At 44.3% G+C, this 16,064-nt stretch overlaps 1 protein-coding gene across 3 annotated transcripts in view; it reads right to left on the bottom strand.

Annotated features, from left to right (window-relative positions):
* The window catches only part of LOC119176980 (enhancer of mRNA-decapping protein 4), a 311,927-nt gene that overhangs the window by 281,755 nt on the left and 14,108 nt on the right, over positions 1–16,064 (bottom strand). For all 3 annotated transcript variants that reach the window (XM_075884808.1, XM_075884809.1, XM_075884810.1), the window contains exons 2-3: positions 5,535–5,679; positions 4,321–4,423 (exon numbers count right to left, since the gene is read on the bottom strand). In XM_075884808.1, coding sequence (XP_075740923.1) covers positions 4,321–4,423; positions 5,535–5,679 — 248 coding nt within the window. The remainder of the gene's footprint in view (positions 1–4,320; positions 4,424–5,534; positions 5,680–16,064) is intronic.

The raw sequence follows: 16,064 nt of genomic DNA, 5'->3' as shown, positions 1-16,064 counted from the left end.
AGCCTCTACTTCCCACTCCAGATGTGGCCGCATTGGCTATGGTCGGTGACTACCTCGCAAGAGCCGTACGAGAAAACATCAAATGTGAGGAGTGCTTCGCGCTCTTAACAAAGCCAAGCGCCTCGACCCCATCGGACTCGCTCATTAAACACCAAGACCCTGGTGACTCCTTTATCCGTCTGCACAACTTCAAAATGTTCTCTACGCACTACAGAAGTTCGTCGAAGTTCTTCTAGCGACAAGAAGGCGTATGCATCACCCTCTAAAGGAGGCTGTGAACAATGCTGCTGAAACCCTCCGCGAGCATAAAGCTTTGATGTGTTCGAAGCCAGGGCACCAGGAGAATTTGCTCAAACTGTTGCTGACAAAGTTCTTCCGCCCAATATTCACCAACTTCGCTCTGAAAGCGACAGACAAACATGACGTCACCAAATTGTTCGAAATAAAGCCGCTTTCACGAAAGACCCTGAAACTGTGAGCTTGATCTCACAGCTGGGGGCCTAAGTGAAAGGTCCAGTTTTCACAATATGCCTCATGTTGCTAGCTTTCAATGTACTGTGGGGATGTAAAGAAACGCGAAAAGTGCGGCATCTATATTCTCTGCTGTTTCGAATTTCTTTTCGGGTTGTTGTATCCTGCATGATAATTAAAAGCCACTAGAATAAAACTATTCTAGCATATTTTATTTTTATTCCCACCAGGGTCACAGCGGGATGCAAAGATCGCGCCGCACTGTTTGAGTTTTTTTTTTTTTTTCTATCACCCCTGTGCATCATGAAGAAACACCAATGCAACCTGCGCATTTATTTTACAGCTCCATCTCTAATACGAACGCCAGTTTCTCTCCAAAAGCATGCGCGCAACAGCTTAGTCGCGTCGTCTGCTCTGAGAGTGGGTATGGGGTGACAGCGCCGTGTGGTGGCGAGCGCATAAAATAGAAGGTACAGCGCCGTATGGTGGCGAGCGCATGAAATAGAAGGTACGGGCGGGGGGCGCCTTGCTCCGCTCCCCACTCGGCGGGCATGAAAAAATATAGGAGGCTATGCCCAGATCCCACAATAGTTTCGAAATACTCATCGGCCTTGCCACCGCGTGCTATCGGGAGTCAGAAACCTTTCTGTACTTTGGCAAAAAGAAAGAAATGGCTTTGCGGTGGGCACTTTCAGCAATATTTCCTGTGGCACCGTGTTTCTTCCTCGGTTGGCGGCCACGGCGCATATCAGGAGATGCAAAATTGCAGCTGGTGGTTTATGCGTAGTGCATTTAGTGCATAGTTTACGGCGCCCGTCCCCAGCTCCTTTAATACGTACCTACGTATTAAAGGAGCCCTGAAACACTTTTTCAAATAACCATGGATTGAAGTCAATGGAAGAGCTTATTGCCTGACGAATTCAACACACCGAAAATTTCAAGATTCCGTCCAGTGCGAGTGGAGTTACCAAGATTTGTCACATGCTGCATTTGCATTCTCTCTTCTCTCGTGCCGACGATAGCGCTGGAAGCTAAGCAGGGAGAGATGGCAGGCATACAGAAATTTGTCACGTGTCTCTCGTGACCTATAGCACCCTTTTTCTTCAAATGCGCGGCTTTCTTGGTGTGATCGCGCATGCGCGCGTGGACAAGCAGCGGCTTTTTGCGGCAATCTCTGCAACGACCGAGGGTGCCATGTTCAATTCAGCCAATGACTTGATAGATGGGCTTTTTACGAGTAATTTGTAATTTTTGAGCGTCTTTTGTCATTTGTCACGATTCACTAAGGGCCATTTCTACTGCAACTTTTGAACAATACTTCCCTGCACTTGTTTTTTTTTTAACCAGGTCGGACGCTTTCAGTGGATGTGAAAAGGGTAAAATCTAATGGTTGGTCTTGTACTTCACAGTACATGAGCGCCAAAGAGGCCAAATGGGGATACAAATAATAACCTTTGGTAGATTCAGAAATCGGGTACATTTAATTTTGCTATATACACAAGAAAAAGCACCTCAGGACCCAAGCACCCTGCCCCCAACCACAAAAAAATTGAAATACACCAGAACTGCAAACCACGCTACAAAGAAACGAAATCTGAGCAGGAAAAAAAATGCTTTCTGCTAAATGTGTGCAGTCCAAATAAATCAATTTCAAGCTGGGATTTCATTCATGAATTTCCTACATACAATAACTTTTGTTTAAGAAGGTTTCAACCATCCATTTTCATTGCACTTCCTACAGTTCCGATTCCAGATTATTTGGATATGCTAATTTGCTTTGCAACTTTCTCAGTTTAGAAAAAATTTTGCCCCTAAAAGTACCCATAAAACATTTTGTATTTTGAGAACTACATACTAAAAAACAATTTCATATTTGAAATAGGCATAAACCGTCAAATTTGGCACGTTAGATTTGTTTCTTGTGCACCTAGCCCCTCCAAGTAGTTAGCCCAGCGACTGAACATCATTCAGAATCATTTTGAATTTGCCCATTCAGCAACATGTTTTTTTGACAGACATGGGCGCAAACCAATGTGCGTGTTATAACTGTCAGTTCAAGCACCCAAATATTTATATTCTCAAGAAAAATACTTTCACCACGCTTTCGGGGGGGGGGGGGGGGGGGGACTTAGTCGTATCAGGGCGTTGAAAGCTATTTTTGTCATGCAGTGAGTGACCTAGATCCTTGGGGTTTGCACGAACCAGCAGGCAAATGCGCGCATCAGAAGTGAACCCAGCTAGCTGCAACTCTGAAGAGGCACGCAGCAATCCGATAATACCACTGACTGATTGACTGATATGTGGGGTGTAACGTCCCAAAACCACCATATGATTATGAGAGACTCCCAGTGGAGGGCTCCGGAAATTTTGACCACCTGGAGTCCTTTCACGTCCACCCAAATCTGAGCACACGAGCCTACAGCATTTCCGCCTCCATCAAAAATGCAGCCGCCGCAGCGGGGATTCGATCCCGCGACCTGCGGGTCCGACAATACCGCTGAAGCTGCTAGAAAATGTAGAGATAGTGCCACCTAGCAGCATCCCCGTAAAGGGAATACGCCGGAGCCTTGCCGATCGAATCACTCCAGTATCACTATAGTTTCACCACACAGTTGTTCGTCTCTTTAGCGCACAGAATAACAGCCCTTTTGAGTGCTGTGAACATGTGCTGAAAGATTTTGATTTGAAAGGACTTACGCCTTGAATTAACCTCTTGTTTGTCTCAGGCGCACTAGGATCTGTTTTATCTAATACAGTCGAATCTCGTCAGTTATTTGAATTATCAGAAGTTCTCAGATAGATGACACTGGGTGAGGTGACACCACGCATTATGACTAAGCATAGATTTTATCACATTTAGAAATTTTTCAAGTGTTTTTAAACCCCAACTACACGCAATGAAGAGAAAGCAGGGGTGTAAGGTTCACAAGTTTATTGGCGATTTACTGCTGATCAGGCCTTCTAAAGAAATCGTGAATCCCCAACTGCTTCTTTGCTATAGGTATGTGCTTTCAGCACAACACAGTTTACCATTTGTGTGCTTTGTTTCAAACATTTGTTTACTAGCAAAGCCTTTTTCCTTGAAAGCCTGAGGTGCTTATTTTTCATTTTGAGACTTGAGATTATTTAAGCATGGAAATTTTTAAATAGTAATAAGAAAGCAGCACATATTTTCTGGTAAGGAACTGCCAAAAGTATGAATTAACCAAATGATGGTGTTTGAATTGGGAGCTTTTAAATACATTGAAAGAATAGAGAGCCAACCAAAAAATTGCATTTTGTTTGAATTAACCAAAAGTATGAATTATCAGAGTTTGAATAATCGAGAGTCTACTGTATTTTCTCTGCATTTTGTTATCTACTTTGCTGTTAACGACACCTTGTGGTATTCTTTTCTTGCGGAGTCAATGAACACCCATGGTAACACTCTTATAAGCCATGCGCATTACAGGTTCTTTTCAATGAATCAACCCCAAAATACATGCTCTGAAGAGAGAAAAGGAGAACCTCTTTCATCATATAGTGGTACCTCCTGAACTGACCACTGTTCTTGCAACTACTGATTGAAACAGCAACTCCTTCATCAACGATAGACATCCAAAGAGCCGTGCTCAACACTACAGCTTTATCTACACTTCCTACCACTTTCAGCACCACATGACAGACTACACTGCCTCGTGGCTCAGTTTAAATTGTTGAAGTTTCACTGTAATATAAATAAAAAGGCAGTCAAGTGGCAAAAGAATGTAATGGCGAGTCAGCAATCAGAACAACTTGCCAACTTATTATTACCTTTTTAGGCAATGGCAAAACACTTAGTTACAATGCGCAATAAAATTTACTACTAACCCGGTTGCTACTGCCATCATTTTCTCGAGGACAACTGACAGAAACTTGCACTTCTGTTCCGCACATGTCCACACTAACATCTTCTTCATCCTCCTGTAGCAATCTGCAAGAAGTACAGTGAACATAAAGTCAACACTACCTGCAGTTACTAAACATTAATTACCCATCATACACATTAATGAACAAATTTATTTGATGGAGATTTGAATCCTGAAATGCTTTAACAGTGAGCTCGTTTTCAGAGTTGTACACCAGTAACACAGGGGACGGGTCGGTCAGCTGAAATGACAGTACAGTATGCATATTTATTTATTTACCTAACTCATGTTAAAGGGGCCCTCTAACGCTTTAAAACATCGGTGCTGACAACATAACTTGTAGTGGCGCTCGCCAGAACTATTGCGAGCAGAAATGACAACGAAAGGTGCAGACCTGTGATTGGATAAATGTATTGTTAAATGTTATTACGGCATTGCATCAAAATAGGGATTACTATTCCATTTCTTTTTTTCTTTATCATGGTTTTCCACTGAACGCAGAAGAGAATAAAGCGTGAAAACTGCAAAGCCAGTCAAAGAATGCGCCAAATGCCACGATGCTGGAGGTAAGGACCGGGGACGCTCCAGGCACTGTTGTTTGAAGAAGCTAAAAGAATAAAATATGCAAGAGCATTGATATATAGACGCCACCACAAAAATAAAGACCAGTAAAGCTACAAAACATTACAGAAGTGTTTGCGAGCTGCCTCATTTCGCACGTGTCGTTCCCTCTTCAAGTACCACATTATTTGTTACCATTGCAACAGCGTCCCCAATACGTTAAACGTAACGGTCAATATGGAATACAAGCTTCCTGTACAATGGGGCTTTAAGTACATTTCAATGGGCAGCCTTCTGGCGTCACAAGGTGAGGGAAGCACGATCAAGTGAGCCCGCCGAAATCGAGTTGAGAGAAGCATCCATTTCATTGTATTTTGATATCTGTAAGCTGAATAACTTTGCACTGTGTGCTCCCATCGCTGCCGTTTTTGCAGCACCTATTTCTTAAGCCTTCATTCAGTGTACGCAACCAGCAAGAAAAATATCTAAAACAATGAGGTCATGAAAAGTGTTGAGGGCCCCTTTAAGTGAAACCAAGGCAAAACTGAAAAACTGAATATCGACTAGAATCCACGTAACTGCAGCCTCTAAATCAAAGAAAGAAAGTCTGCTTACATGAGTTTAGGGTCAGTGTCATGTGGCTGCTGTTTAGGATGAAATAAACTCTCCAAAAGACTTCCGTCGGACGTTACACCGTCAAAGGCATCCCCGTAGACTCCAGCACCTTCATCCATGTCATTGGCTGTCATGGTGCCATCCGCTGCACAGTGCAGTAAAAGAACTTTCATAACCTCACAAAAATTGAAGCAAGCAGTAGTCCCCCCAGGAACTGTTTACTGCAATAAAGCCTGTACCAAGAAAGCAGATTAAAAATACAAACATTCTTGAAGTAAAAAACGAAACACTGTTGGATGCACTTTCATACAAGAAAAATGTTAGAAGTTTGCAAACTCGTGATTACATTGCTTATGCCTGTGTTGATGATGTTTGATGTTTTTTGGCACAGGGGCCATTTCACGGCTAAAGAGCGCCAGTTCATCTTATTTAGATACGGACAATGATTGTGATAGCGGCTGTATAAGGGCCATCAAATTCCTCGCGGTAAGGCGGGTAAAAACATACAAGTAATAAAATCATGACCACGCTGTGAAAGGTGTGTGTGGTGTGAATAGATGACAAAAGTTGGTGATAATAAAAAACGATGGTGGACATGTATGGCTTTAGCAAAAGTGCCTCACTTGTTCATACCTTTGCGTCCAAGGGCCGTGAGGCAAGTGCTTTGTTGTGTAGCCACCGCAGCGAAAACCTCTCTGGAGAGGTCATGCTACGGAATGCCCGGGTATATGATATGAAAACTACGAATTTCTTTTAAAAATGCTAACAATAATTTATGACTAGAAAGTGGTCCCCTACCGACGAACATTGCAGGGTGTAAAGGTATATGTTGTCGGTAGGGTAATGGAAAGTGTTGTTTTCTTAGAGTTTCTAACTGCTTGCACTGAATTAAAATGTGAAGAACTGTTAGTACCTCACCACATCTGTCACACAATGGTGGATCGCCACCGGACAAAAGATATGAGTGTGTCGTGTATGTGTGTCCTATCCTGAGCCTCATTAGTATTACCTCTGTATAACATGATTTTGATACTGGTGGCCAATGGCCAAGGTGTGGCTTGATAATGTGTAGTTTGTTTTGTGTGTGTCTATTTCACATGCTCTGCCAGACGTCCCTGAGCTTTCGTTTGAGAGACGGCTTAAGATCAGGGGCCGGGATTGATATGGGTGTAGAGGCAGTGCTTTTGTGGACGGATGCAGCAAGCTGATCCGCCATCACGTTGCCTTGGATCTCACGGTGCCCTGGCACCCAGCACACTACAACATGTTGTTTGAGTGTGTAGAGTGTGCATAAAATAGAGTAAAGTGAGACGAGGACAGGGTTTTTTTTTTTTGTTTTTTAAGATTGTGCAGAGCCGTTACCACACTGAGGGAGTCCATATAAATTACTGCTTTTTGTAGTTGTTGTTTGATGTGTTTAGCCGCCACAAGTATCGCGTAAGCTTCCGCTGTGAAGATACTTGTGCCTGGATGTAGAGGGCCAGCATCCGAAAAGGATGGGCCGACAGCAGCGTAGGACACAGAGGAGTTAGACTTGGAGGCATCTGTAAAGAACTCAGGACATGTGTATTTATGTTGAAGTTCCAGGAAGTAGTTTCGGATATGGGCAATAGGTGCATGTTTTGCAACTTCTAGGAAAGACACATCGCAGTCTATCATCACCTGCCACTGCCACGGTGGCGGGTATACTACAGGGGCCATTAACAAGTGACACTCCAGTTTCCTGAGCTAGACCCTTCAGGCGAACTGAGAAGGGCTGCCTCGTCGAAGGCCTGTTTTGAAACAGAATGGAGCTCGACAAATCATTATTAGTAGAGTATGAGGGGTGCTTCTTGTCTGCTTTCACCTTAAGAAAATATTCAAAGGACATGTAGGTTCTTTGTAGATGAAGCGACCATTAATTTGACTCAACGTAAAGGCTTTCTACAGGGCTGGTGCGAAAAGCACCCGTAGAAAGGCGGATGCCCAAATGGTGCACGGGATCCAGCATCTTCAAAGCACTTTGAGTCAAAGACTGATGACTGATAACAACGGCCCCATAATCTAAGCGGTTGCGAATGAGGCTTCTATACAGGTTCATGAGACATTGCCTATCACTACCCATTGCCTATCACGTAGTACGTGACAATTTTATAACATTCATGGCTTTTAAACATTTTGTTTTTAAATACTTGATGTGTGGTACAAAGGTAAACTTGTTGTCCAAGATTAAGCCTAAAAATTTATGCTCCGCATTGACAGACAGACGTTGACCGTTCAGTTCAATGTCAGGTTCTGAGTGCATGCCTCTCTTTCAGGAGAACAAGACACACGTGCTTTTTTCTGGGTTCAGCCGGAATCCGTTTTTCTCTGCCCATTTGGAGACCTTGTTTAAACCTAACTTGACCTGCTGCTCACACATTGCTAGGTTGCACGACTTAAAAGCCAAGCTGGACGTCATCGACCTATGTGAAATAGAACATGTTGCGGGGGATGGACAGGTGCAAGGAATTCATTTTGATAATAAAAAGTGTACAACTGAGTACACCACCTTGCGATACTCCCGTTTCTTGCACAAATGTTTGGGAGAGAATACTGCCCACACGGACACGGAATATCCGATTGGACAAGTAACTCTCGATTATGGAAAGCATTCTACCGCGCACACCCAGGTGAGACAAGTCTCTTAATATGCCAAAACGCCATGTTGTGTCGTAAGCCTTCTCGATATCGAGAAAAACTGAGAGGAAGTATTGTTTGTGGACGAAAGCGTCTCTGATCTGTGCCTCGATACGCACCAGATGGTCGGTGGTGGATCTACCCTCTCGAAACCCACACTGGCATTGGTCGAGCAGATTGTGTATTTCAAGGAAATGTAAAAGTCGGCGATTTATCATTTTTTCAAAAAGTTTACAAAGGCAGCTTGTAAGTGCAATGGGCCTATAACTTGAAACTGAGGAAGGGTCCTTGCCCTGTTTCAAAATAGGGATAATAATAGCCTCTTTCCAGGAAGCAGGGATGGTGCCAGAAAGTCAGCATTGTACAGGGAGAGTAAAGTTTTTTGCGTTTTGAGCGGCAGGTTTTTCAACATTTCATACGTGACATGGTCGTAGCCTGGGGCAGAAATACTGCAGGAGTTTAGTGATGTTTGTAGCTCAGCTAAATTGAAAGGTTGGTTATATGCCTCGTAATTTGTGCACTTGTATTCTAGTTTCTGCTTTTCTATCCTTGCTTTGTATCTTTGGAAAGCTTCAGTGTAGTGTGACAAGCTAGACACCTGCTCGTAGTGTGCACCGAGGAAGTTCGCCTGATCTTCCAGGCTGTCACCCTGTGTGTTTACGAGTGGGAGTGTGTGTACTTGTCTTCCTGCTACCCTACCAACCATGTTCCAGACCACATAAGGTTCCGGTAGTTCATGTATCAGTGACTGGAATTCATGTTTTTCGAGACGGTACTGTGGAGGTATGTATGATGGTGACAAGTTTGTTCAAAAGAACTGCTCGAACAGCCACTGCCTCAAGGGATGTTTGTAGCGATAGATGTGTACATGCAACGCCCTGATCAACTATAATGGCCACACCACCAGGTGACACAGCGTCATTGCGGTCTTTTCTGAACATTGCATAACGACGTAGAAAATTGGTGTTTCTGGAATTTAAGTGTGTCTGTCTCTTGTATACACAGCACTTTTGGGGAGTGTTTGTGTAAGAGTTCCTGGATATCGTCGAGGTTTCTAAGCAATCCTCTGACGTTCCATTGTATTATTTGTGTATCCATTATGAGTGTAAATGAGTGCTGTGTGTACTAAAGAAGTATTGCATCAAGTTAAGAAGCCTTTTCAGGCCCTGTAATGATGGTTTTTGATTTTCTGGCGTGCTCCAATGCGCCGCGCCTGTCCTTCGGCACCAAAGACACCGTTGGACGAGGCGCATCCAGCACCTCGGACGAGGTGCTGGATGCCTGCTCGCGGTTTACGCATGCAGGCACGGAGGTCTTAGGGCTATCTGTCGAGACAGAAGGCCCTGGGGCTTCAGGTCCGGAGGCCTGCAAACCTTTTGGTGGCGGAAGAGCCTGTGCTATTTCGGCTGAGGGGGTGAATGGCGCTGCCGCTCGTCCACTTTGTGTGGTACCTGCGGGCGCTGCGGATTTTGGTGGCACTGCCCCCTTTCGTGCCACCTCCGCAAATGAAGGACCTTGCATTAGTAGACGCTTGCGCGCCTAACTAAACTAGATGTTTTCATTTACTTTCAGGGTGAGTACTTCTTTCTCATGTTTCCATGTAGGGCATGTGGGAGAGTAAGCACCATCGCAGTTCGCGCAGTGGGTAGTGGCTTCTTCACATTTGGCTGTAGCGTGTTCCTGCGAACTACACTTTGCACAGGTTCGACGGCCGCGGCAGCTCTGAGAACCGTGGCCGAATCGCTGGCAGTTAAAACAACGTCGAGGGTTGGGGATGTAAGGTCGGACCTTTAACTTCAAGTAGCCTGTTTCAATATATTCTGGAAGTGTGCTTGTGCAAAATGTAAGAATGAGGTGCTTTGTCGGGGTTTCTTTATTATCAGGCCTAATCTGAATTCTCTGCACATGCGTTACATGCTGTTCGTTCCAGCCCTCGAGGAGCTCACTGTCTGTCAGGTTAACGAAGTCTTGATCAGACACTACGCCTCGGGAACTGTTCAGGGAGCGGTGTGGGGCACTGCCCCCTTTCGTGCCACCTCCGCAAATGAAGGACCTTGCATTAGTAGACGCTTGCGCGCCTAACTAAACTAGATGTTTTCATTTACTTTCAGGGTGAGTACTTCTTTCTCATGTTTCCATGTAGGGCATGTGGGAGAGTAAGCACCATCGCAGTTCGCGCAGTGGGTAGTGGCTTCTTCACATTTGGCTGTAGCGTGTTCCTGCGAACTACACTTTGCACAGGTTCGACGGCCGCGGCAGCTCTGAGAACCGTGGCCGAATCGCTGGCAGTTAAAACAACGTCGAGGGTTGGGGATGTAAGGTCGGACCTTTAACTTCAAGTAGCCTGTTTCAATATATTCTGGAAGTGTGCTTGTGCAAAATGTAAGAATGAGGTGCTTTGTCGGGGTTTCTTTATTATCAGGCCTAATCTGAATTCTCTGCACATGCGTTACATGCTGTTCGTTCCAGCCCTCGAGGAGCTCACTGTCTGTCAGGTTAACGAAGTCTTGATCAGACACTACGCCTCGGGAACTGTTCAGGGAGCGGTGTGGTGTGATAGATACAGATGTTGTTCCAAAAGAGGCGAGTTTTATCAGGTTTTCATACTGGGTCTTTGTTTGGACTTCGAGAAGAAGGTACCCGCTAGCCATTTGTGTAGCCCGATATCCTGAACCAAGGGCATTGGTGAGGCATTTGGAAATGACAAATGGAGAAATGGTTCTTGCGTTCTTTTCTTGCGTTTCACAGTGGATCACATGGAAGCGCGGGAAAATTTCTTTCGGCTTTATAAATACATTCAGTGTTGCTTCGGTGCGCCCCCTCTAAGGAGGAGGGCAATCAGACAGTCTAGGAAATGAAAAAGAGGCCATAAAGTATATATAAATTCAGCAGCCATGCCAGCCGCCCACCATCGAGCCCAACATGGGGACGCGGCAGCACAATTATAAGGGCATGCCAGCGCCAGCTGTACAAAGCCACTATAACCCAATAATATGTGACCAAGAGAGGGCACATACACAAGGTTAACCCTTGCCACCTGGAAGATGGAAGTAAACAGAAGTGAGGAGATGACAGGATAGATTGGAAGAAAGAAAAGACGAAGATCAGGAGGGAGAGAGAGACAAGAAAAGGCGACTGCCGATTTCCCCTGGGTGGGTCAGCCCAGGGGAGCCGTCTATGTGAAGCCGGGGCCAAAGGGGTGTGTTGCCTCTGCCGGGGGGCCTTAAAGGTCCAATCACCCAGCGTCGGCTCAGCCCCCAGGATCCCCTTTTCCCCGGGCACGGCAAAGCCACGCACGGCTAGGCGTGGGAGGGAACCAACACTCCCCCGTTAGCTCGTCAGTGGCAGTGTACGTGCAGACAGGGCACAAGTGGCGGAGGAGGCGGCTATAGCACTAGCAGTAGCCTCCACAAAAGTCGAAGTCGTGATCAGCGACTTCAAAACCGCTGTTAAAAATTATGCCAAGGGAAGAATCTCACCAGAAGCGCTAAGAATTCTGGCAAACTTTTGCGACGAGCGGGTAGTTCATATTGTATATGGGCACCTGCTCACTCCTGCCTCCGCGGAAACGAAATCGCGCACGACCTGGCTCGAGAACTGGCCGGCCGAACACGCGCAGCGCGAAGTCCGGGGGCGGAGAGGGACCGCATGATTAGTTATGAAGATATCACAAAACACTACAGGCTAGGAAGCGTCCGATTTCCCCCGGCACATACCTCGCTCAACAAGCAGCAGGCAACGGCATGGCGCCTCTTACAAACCAACAGGTTCCCGAACCCGGTAACTTTTCACTACATCTACCCAGAGATATACTCAGATTTGTGTAAGTTCTGCAATCAAAGGGCGGATCTTAATCATATAGTGACAGCTTGCCCCTCAGTGACAGGGCAATATAAAAAATACAGCAATGGAGAGCAGTGGGAGACCGCACTGCTAAGCGCAGACCCAGAAGTGCAACTCGACGTCCTTCGGCAAGCCGAGGATGCCGCCAGAGCTCAAGGACTCATGGCTGCCACCTAGGGAAAGGAGACAATTCTTCCACATCTTGCCGCTTTTTTTTCTTTGATAAAGTTATTTTCTCCTCGTGTCCGTGGTGTCGCTACACACCAAACGCCTACTTGCGCAGGCGCCCCTGTGAGGCTAATGCCTGTGTCACACGGGCACTTTTGAAAGGCCGTCGAAATGCCACAGTTCACACGATCGACTCAGAGTTATCGCACTGCTACATGGCTGTTTTCAATAAACGTAGAGTGGTTCAGGTGTTTCTTGAAAACTTCTGTGGCACGGCAAATATTTATTTTTGTTTTCATGTTATCGTAAGTGAAGTAATACAAATACACTTAAAAGCACACATGCGTCTACTTTTAATGAAAGCCTCAGTACATATTTCTCAGCAATATCAGAAGTATTTTCAGAGACACGCTTTAGCTTACACTTTTGCTTGCATTGCATTCTGCTTGAAACTTGTTCAGCTCACCTAAATGCACAAAGAATAAGCAGACGAAAAAAATTGCTTTTCATTAGCGAAGCAAAAGGACCAACTTAGGCATGTCATATTACCAGCAATATGATTTTGGGGCACTTTCTTGATTAAAAAAGAACAACAGAATAAAGAGAATGAAGTCTGCAAGCAGTGAATGAAACCAGAGGCAACAAGTAATTTTAACGTTTAAGAGGTGGCGTTCCCGTTACTATTCTATGTTTCGGTGTTTGAGAAGTACAAAAGAAAGCACATTGTGGGGCAAAAACAACAAAAAAAAAATTGACGTGAGCAAGTAAGACCGGACACAAATTGCTGCAGATGTGAAGGTCATGGAGGCACTTCACAGATGCCTCAGATGTGCAATGATGCGATGAACCTTTTCTAAGTGGTTCTTTCATTCTATTCTAGAGGTGGAACGCATTCCTAATTTAGCTCTGGTACTGTTTGCACAATGATTGTATCGAGCAGACGAACTAAGCGCGAGAACTGCAAACCTGGAAGTTTCTGTACTTGTGCAGAAAATGGGTGCTGCATACATTAACGGGCCTTGGTTATTTGCCTTCTAAATTTAACCCTCTTAACCCCTGATGGCTTTATGGGGCGCTAATTTGAACGGGAGGCTTACTTTTCCCCTCAGTGTATATAGGCTGTGAGCATAGAAGATTGCAGTGAAATCAGTCCGCTTTTTCTTTCTACTTTTTCTTCAACTTGAGAAACTCATAGGCTTACGATAATATTGAGGCCGTTCACAACACTGAAAAACGACTGCAAATGCATGATAACAAGTAACAGTGTCTGCTGTTTGAAGCAGGTCCAAGATTTTCAATCATCTTAACAGAGCTTCCAGCCGCCACCGATCAACGCCACCACGATGTTAAAAACAGTGGACATAGGGTGGAGGAGAGGAAGAGAAAGACGAGGGATGCGCGTGGCACGCGAGGGCGTTCTTGGATCTAGGCCGCAATAAACAGACGTGTAGACGATCTGCTCTTCATCTCCAGGCGTTAATACGCCTGGAGATGATAATACGTTAATACGGAGATGATAGACGTTAATACGCCCTTTGAACCCGGTTTTCTACGAAAGAAGTCTTCAGATTTTACACAGTACCTGGAAGTTGCGAATAGCCACATGCACAAGCCACTGACAGCACAGCGCAGGACCTAACAGACACTTCATGTGAACGGAGATGCATTTCAGAAAAAAAAAAAAGTTGCGTTTATCAGTAGCCAAGGCCAATGAAATTTTTGCTGTTTGTGTGTGTGTGTGTTCATATATAATAGGCTTTTATGCTGATAATCAAATAAATAATTAGTTTTATGGTACGTTACAGAGTAAAGTTTTATGTCACAACAGTGTGTAATGTATAGTTGGTTTCGGACTAATTTTTTATGCCACTAAACATTCATGGTTCTCAGTCATAGATGGCTCATATTTCTCTACATAGACTGTAGAATGCAAATAACTATGAAAAAAGTGCATATAAGACATTCTAATAGACAACAAAAATTATGTGAGAATGCTTAGGATCCTCAGCCCCCCTAATTATTCCCTTAAGGTACGCAAAAATTATACATGCAATATCAAGTTTTTAAGGAAATACTCGCACCCCTCCCATGTTAATGAATACGTGGGGCAAAATGTTATCCTGATCGAGCTATCAGAAATACCAAAAACATGTCTAACCTCAAGAAGAAGTTGCCCAAAAAAAGGAACTTGAGAAAAACACATTTCAAAGGTATTAGTGAAAGCTCATCTATACAAAAAAGATGTTTAAGATTATTTCTTTCATCATTAGAGCTTGGCAATCATTTTTATTTTTAACATGTAGCATTAGCAAACTCCTTATTGCAATGCAAAGGCAAGCAGCCAGGTGACAATTTCCAGGGTACTCAAGACAATGAGCTCCTTTTAGTTTTTAGTCGCCACCTTGAGCTTTTCAAAAGCGATTTGAACCCACTTCAAGTTTAATTGCAATCTACAGTTTTTTTGTCTTGAAAGTATTGAGACCATACTTGCCAAAGCAAAAAAAATGAAAAATATGTAGTTATCAAAACAAGTTGAGTTTTACGGCTCCCATCTCCCCTTAAATTAATCAATGTTGATTACAGTTAAGAAATTTTCAAGCAAATATTTTTTGTACATGTGTTGAGTGCCACATTATATTAGCCAATAATAACAAACTTGTGAATGTATTAAAGTATATTATCATAAAACGAGAAAGGATTACACAAGTGAAGCGAGATTGCTTGGAGCCGACTACTTGCCCATGTGTTTTTGAGGCGAGTACCCCTTGTATTGCGAGTGGGTGAAGTATATCGCCGCATAATTTGTAAAATGGCCGACTTAGTGATGCAACTAAACGCAGTTTGAGCAACGTAAACACGACAACTTGCAAAGTAAAAAAATGGATCAGGCTACGCCGGGTTATGCGAGTGAAAGCTGGTTAACTTGAGTATGCTTGTTTATCCTCATAGTCGAAGCAGTTCACCGATCAAATTGTATGGCTAGTCGAACGTGTGGTCCTGCATGCATTCACTATCTGCATTTCATCGGTTTCCGAAGCCGTCGCCGCATTTGTCGCAGGAAACGCCAGATTTTTAAACCACAGACAGAACCTCGCGTCTTCCTTTGCAGGCAGATGTGCGCATTCTTGCACTTTCACCTCGGTCACTGAGGAAGGACATTTGGAAAGGTAAACAGACAAGCCGACAAACACATTCCCTGTAGACTCTTGTAGTCTTGCACAGTTGCAACACAACTAAATTTTGTGCAGCTTGCCATGGGGTATTCGTTGTTCCCTACAATGACATGCGGAACCACACTGAAACTATCTCAACAATGACAAAAAGGATTTCACTTTAATAATATAGAATGAGACAGATTTGCTGTTCGTGTCCGTCCGTCCATCCTTTTGTCTGTCTGTCGGTCCTGAACGGTGCAGTATATGTGCACTAAGCAAGTCGGTTGTTGGCCCATAACTCAAATATGCCCTATAAGAGATTGGTGTTGCATGATTATTGTTGTCGTCCTTTAGTTTCATAAGCAGTCACAAAGAAGACTTGATATCGTAAACTCGGTTTTTATTTAGTGCTTGTGGAGGAAATGTGTATAGACTTCGTATATGTGGTCGGCACTGTGTGTAACTCCTTGCCTTATTGCTTTTGTAAACCCACTTCAAGGACAAGCTTCCAGCAAAGGAGGCAGGACAGTGTGAAGAAATTAAGGCCAGATGCTGTTTATATGCAATAAAATCTGACCTGAAAAAACCTGGTTTGTCCTTTCTTGCTCCCTTTTACTTTTCTTCTAGCCTAATATACAGGCTTGTGGGGGAGGGGGGGTGTAATATGATTGAGTGCTCTACTATTTTCTGGCAATGCTTACAGCTT

The sequence above is a fragment of the Rhipicephalus microplus genome, unplaced genomic scaffold (assembly GCF_043290135.1).
Source record: "Rhipicephalus microplus isolate Deutch F79 unplaced genomic scaffold, USDA_Rmic scaffold_48, whole genome shotgun sequence".
NCBI classification, from domain to species: Eukaryota; Metazoa; Arthropoda; class Arachnida; order Ixodida; family Ixodidae; genus Rhipicephalus; species Rhipicephalus microplus.
The sequence above is the reverse complement of the archived record's forward strand: the minus strand, read 5'-3'. Positions and strand labels throughout refer to the sequence as shown.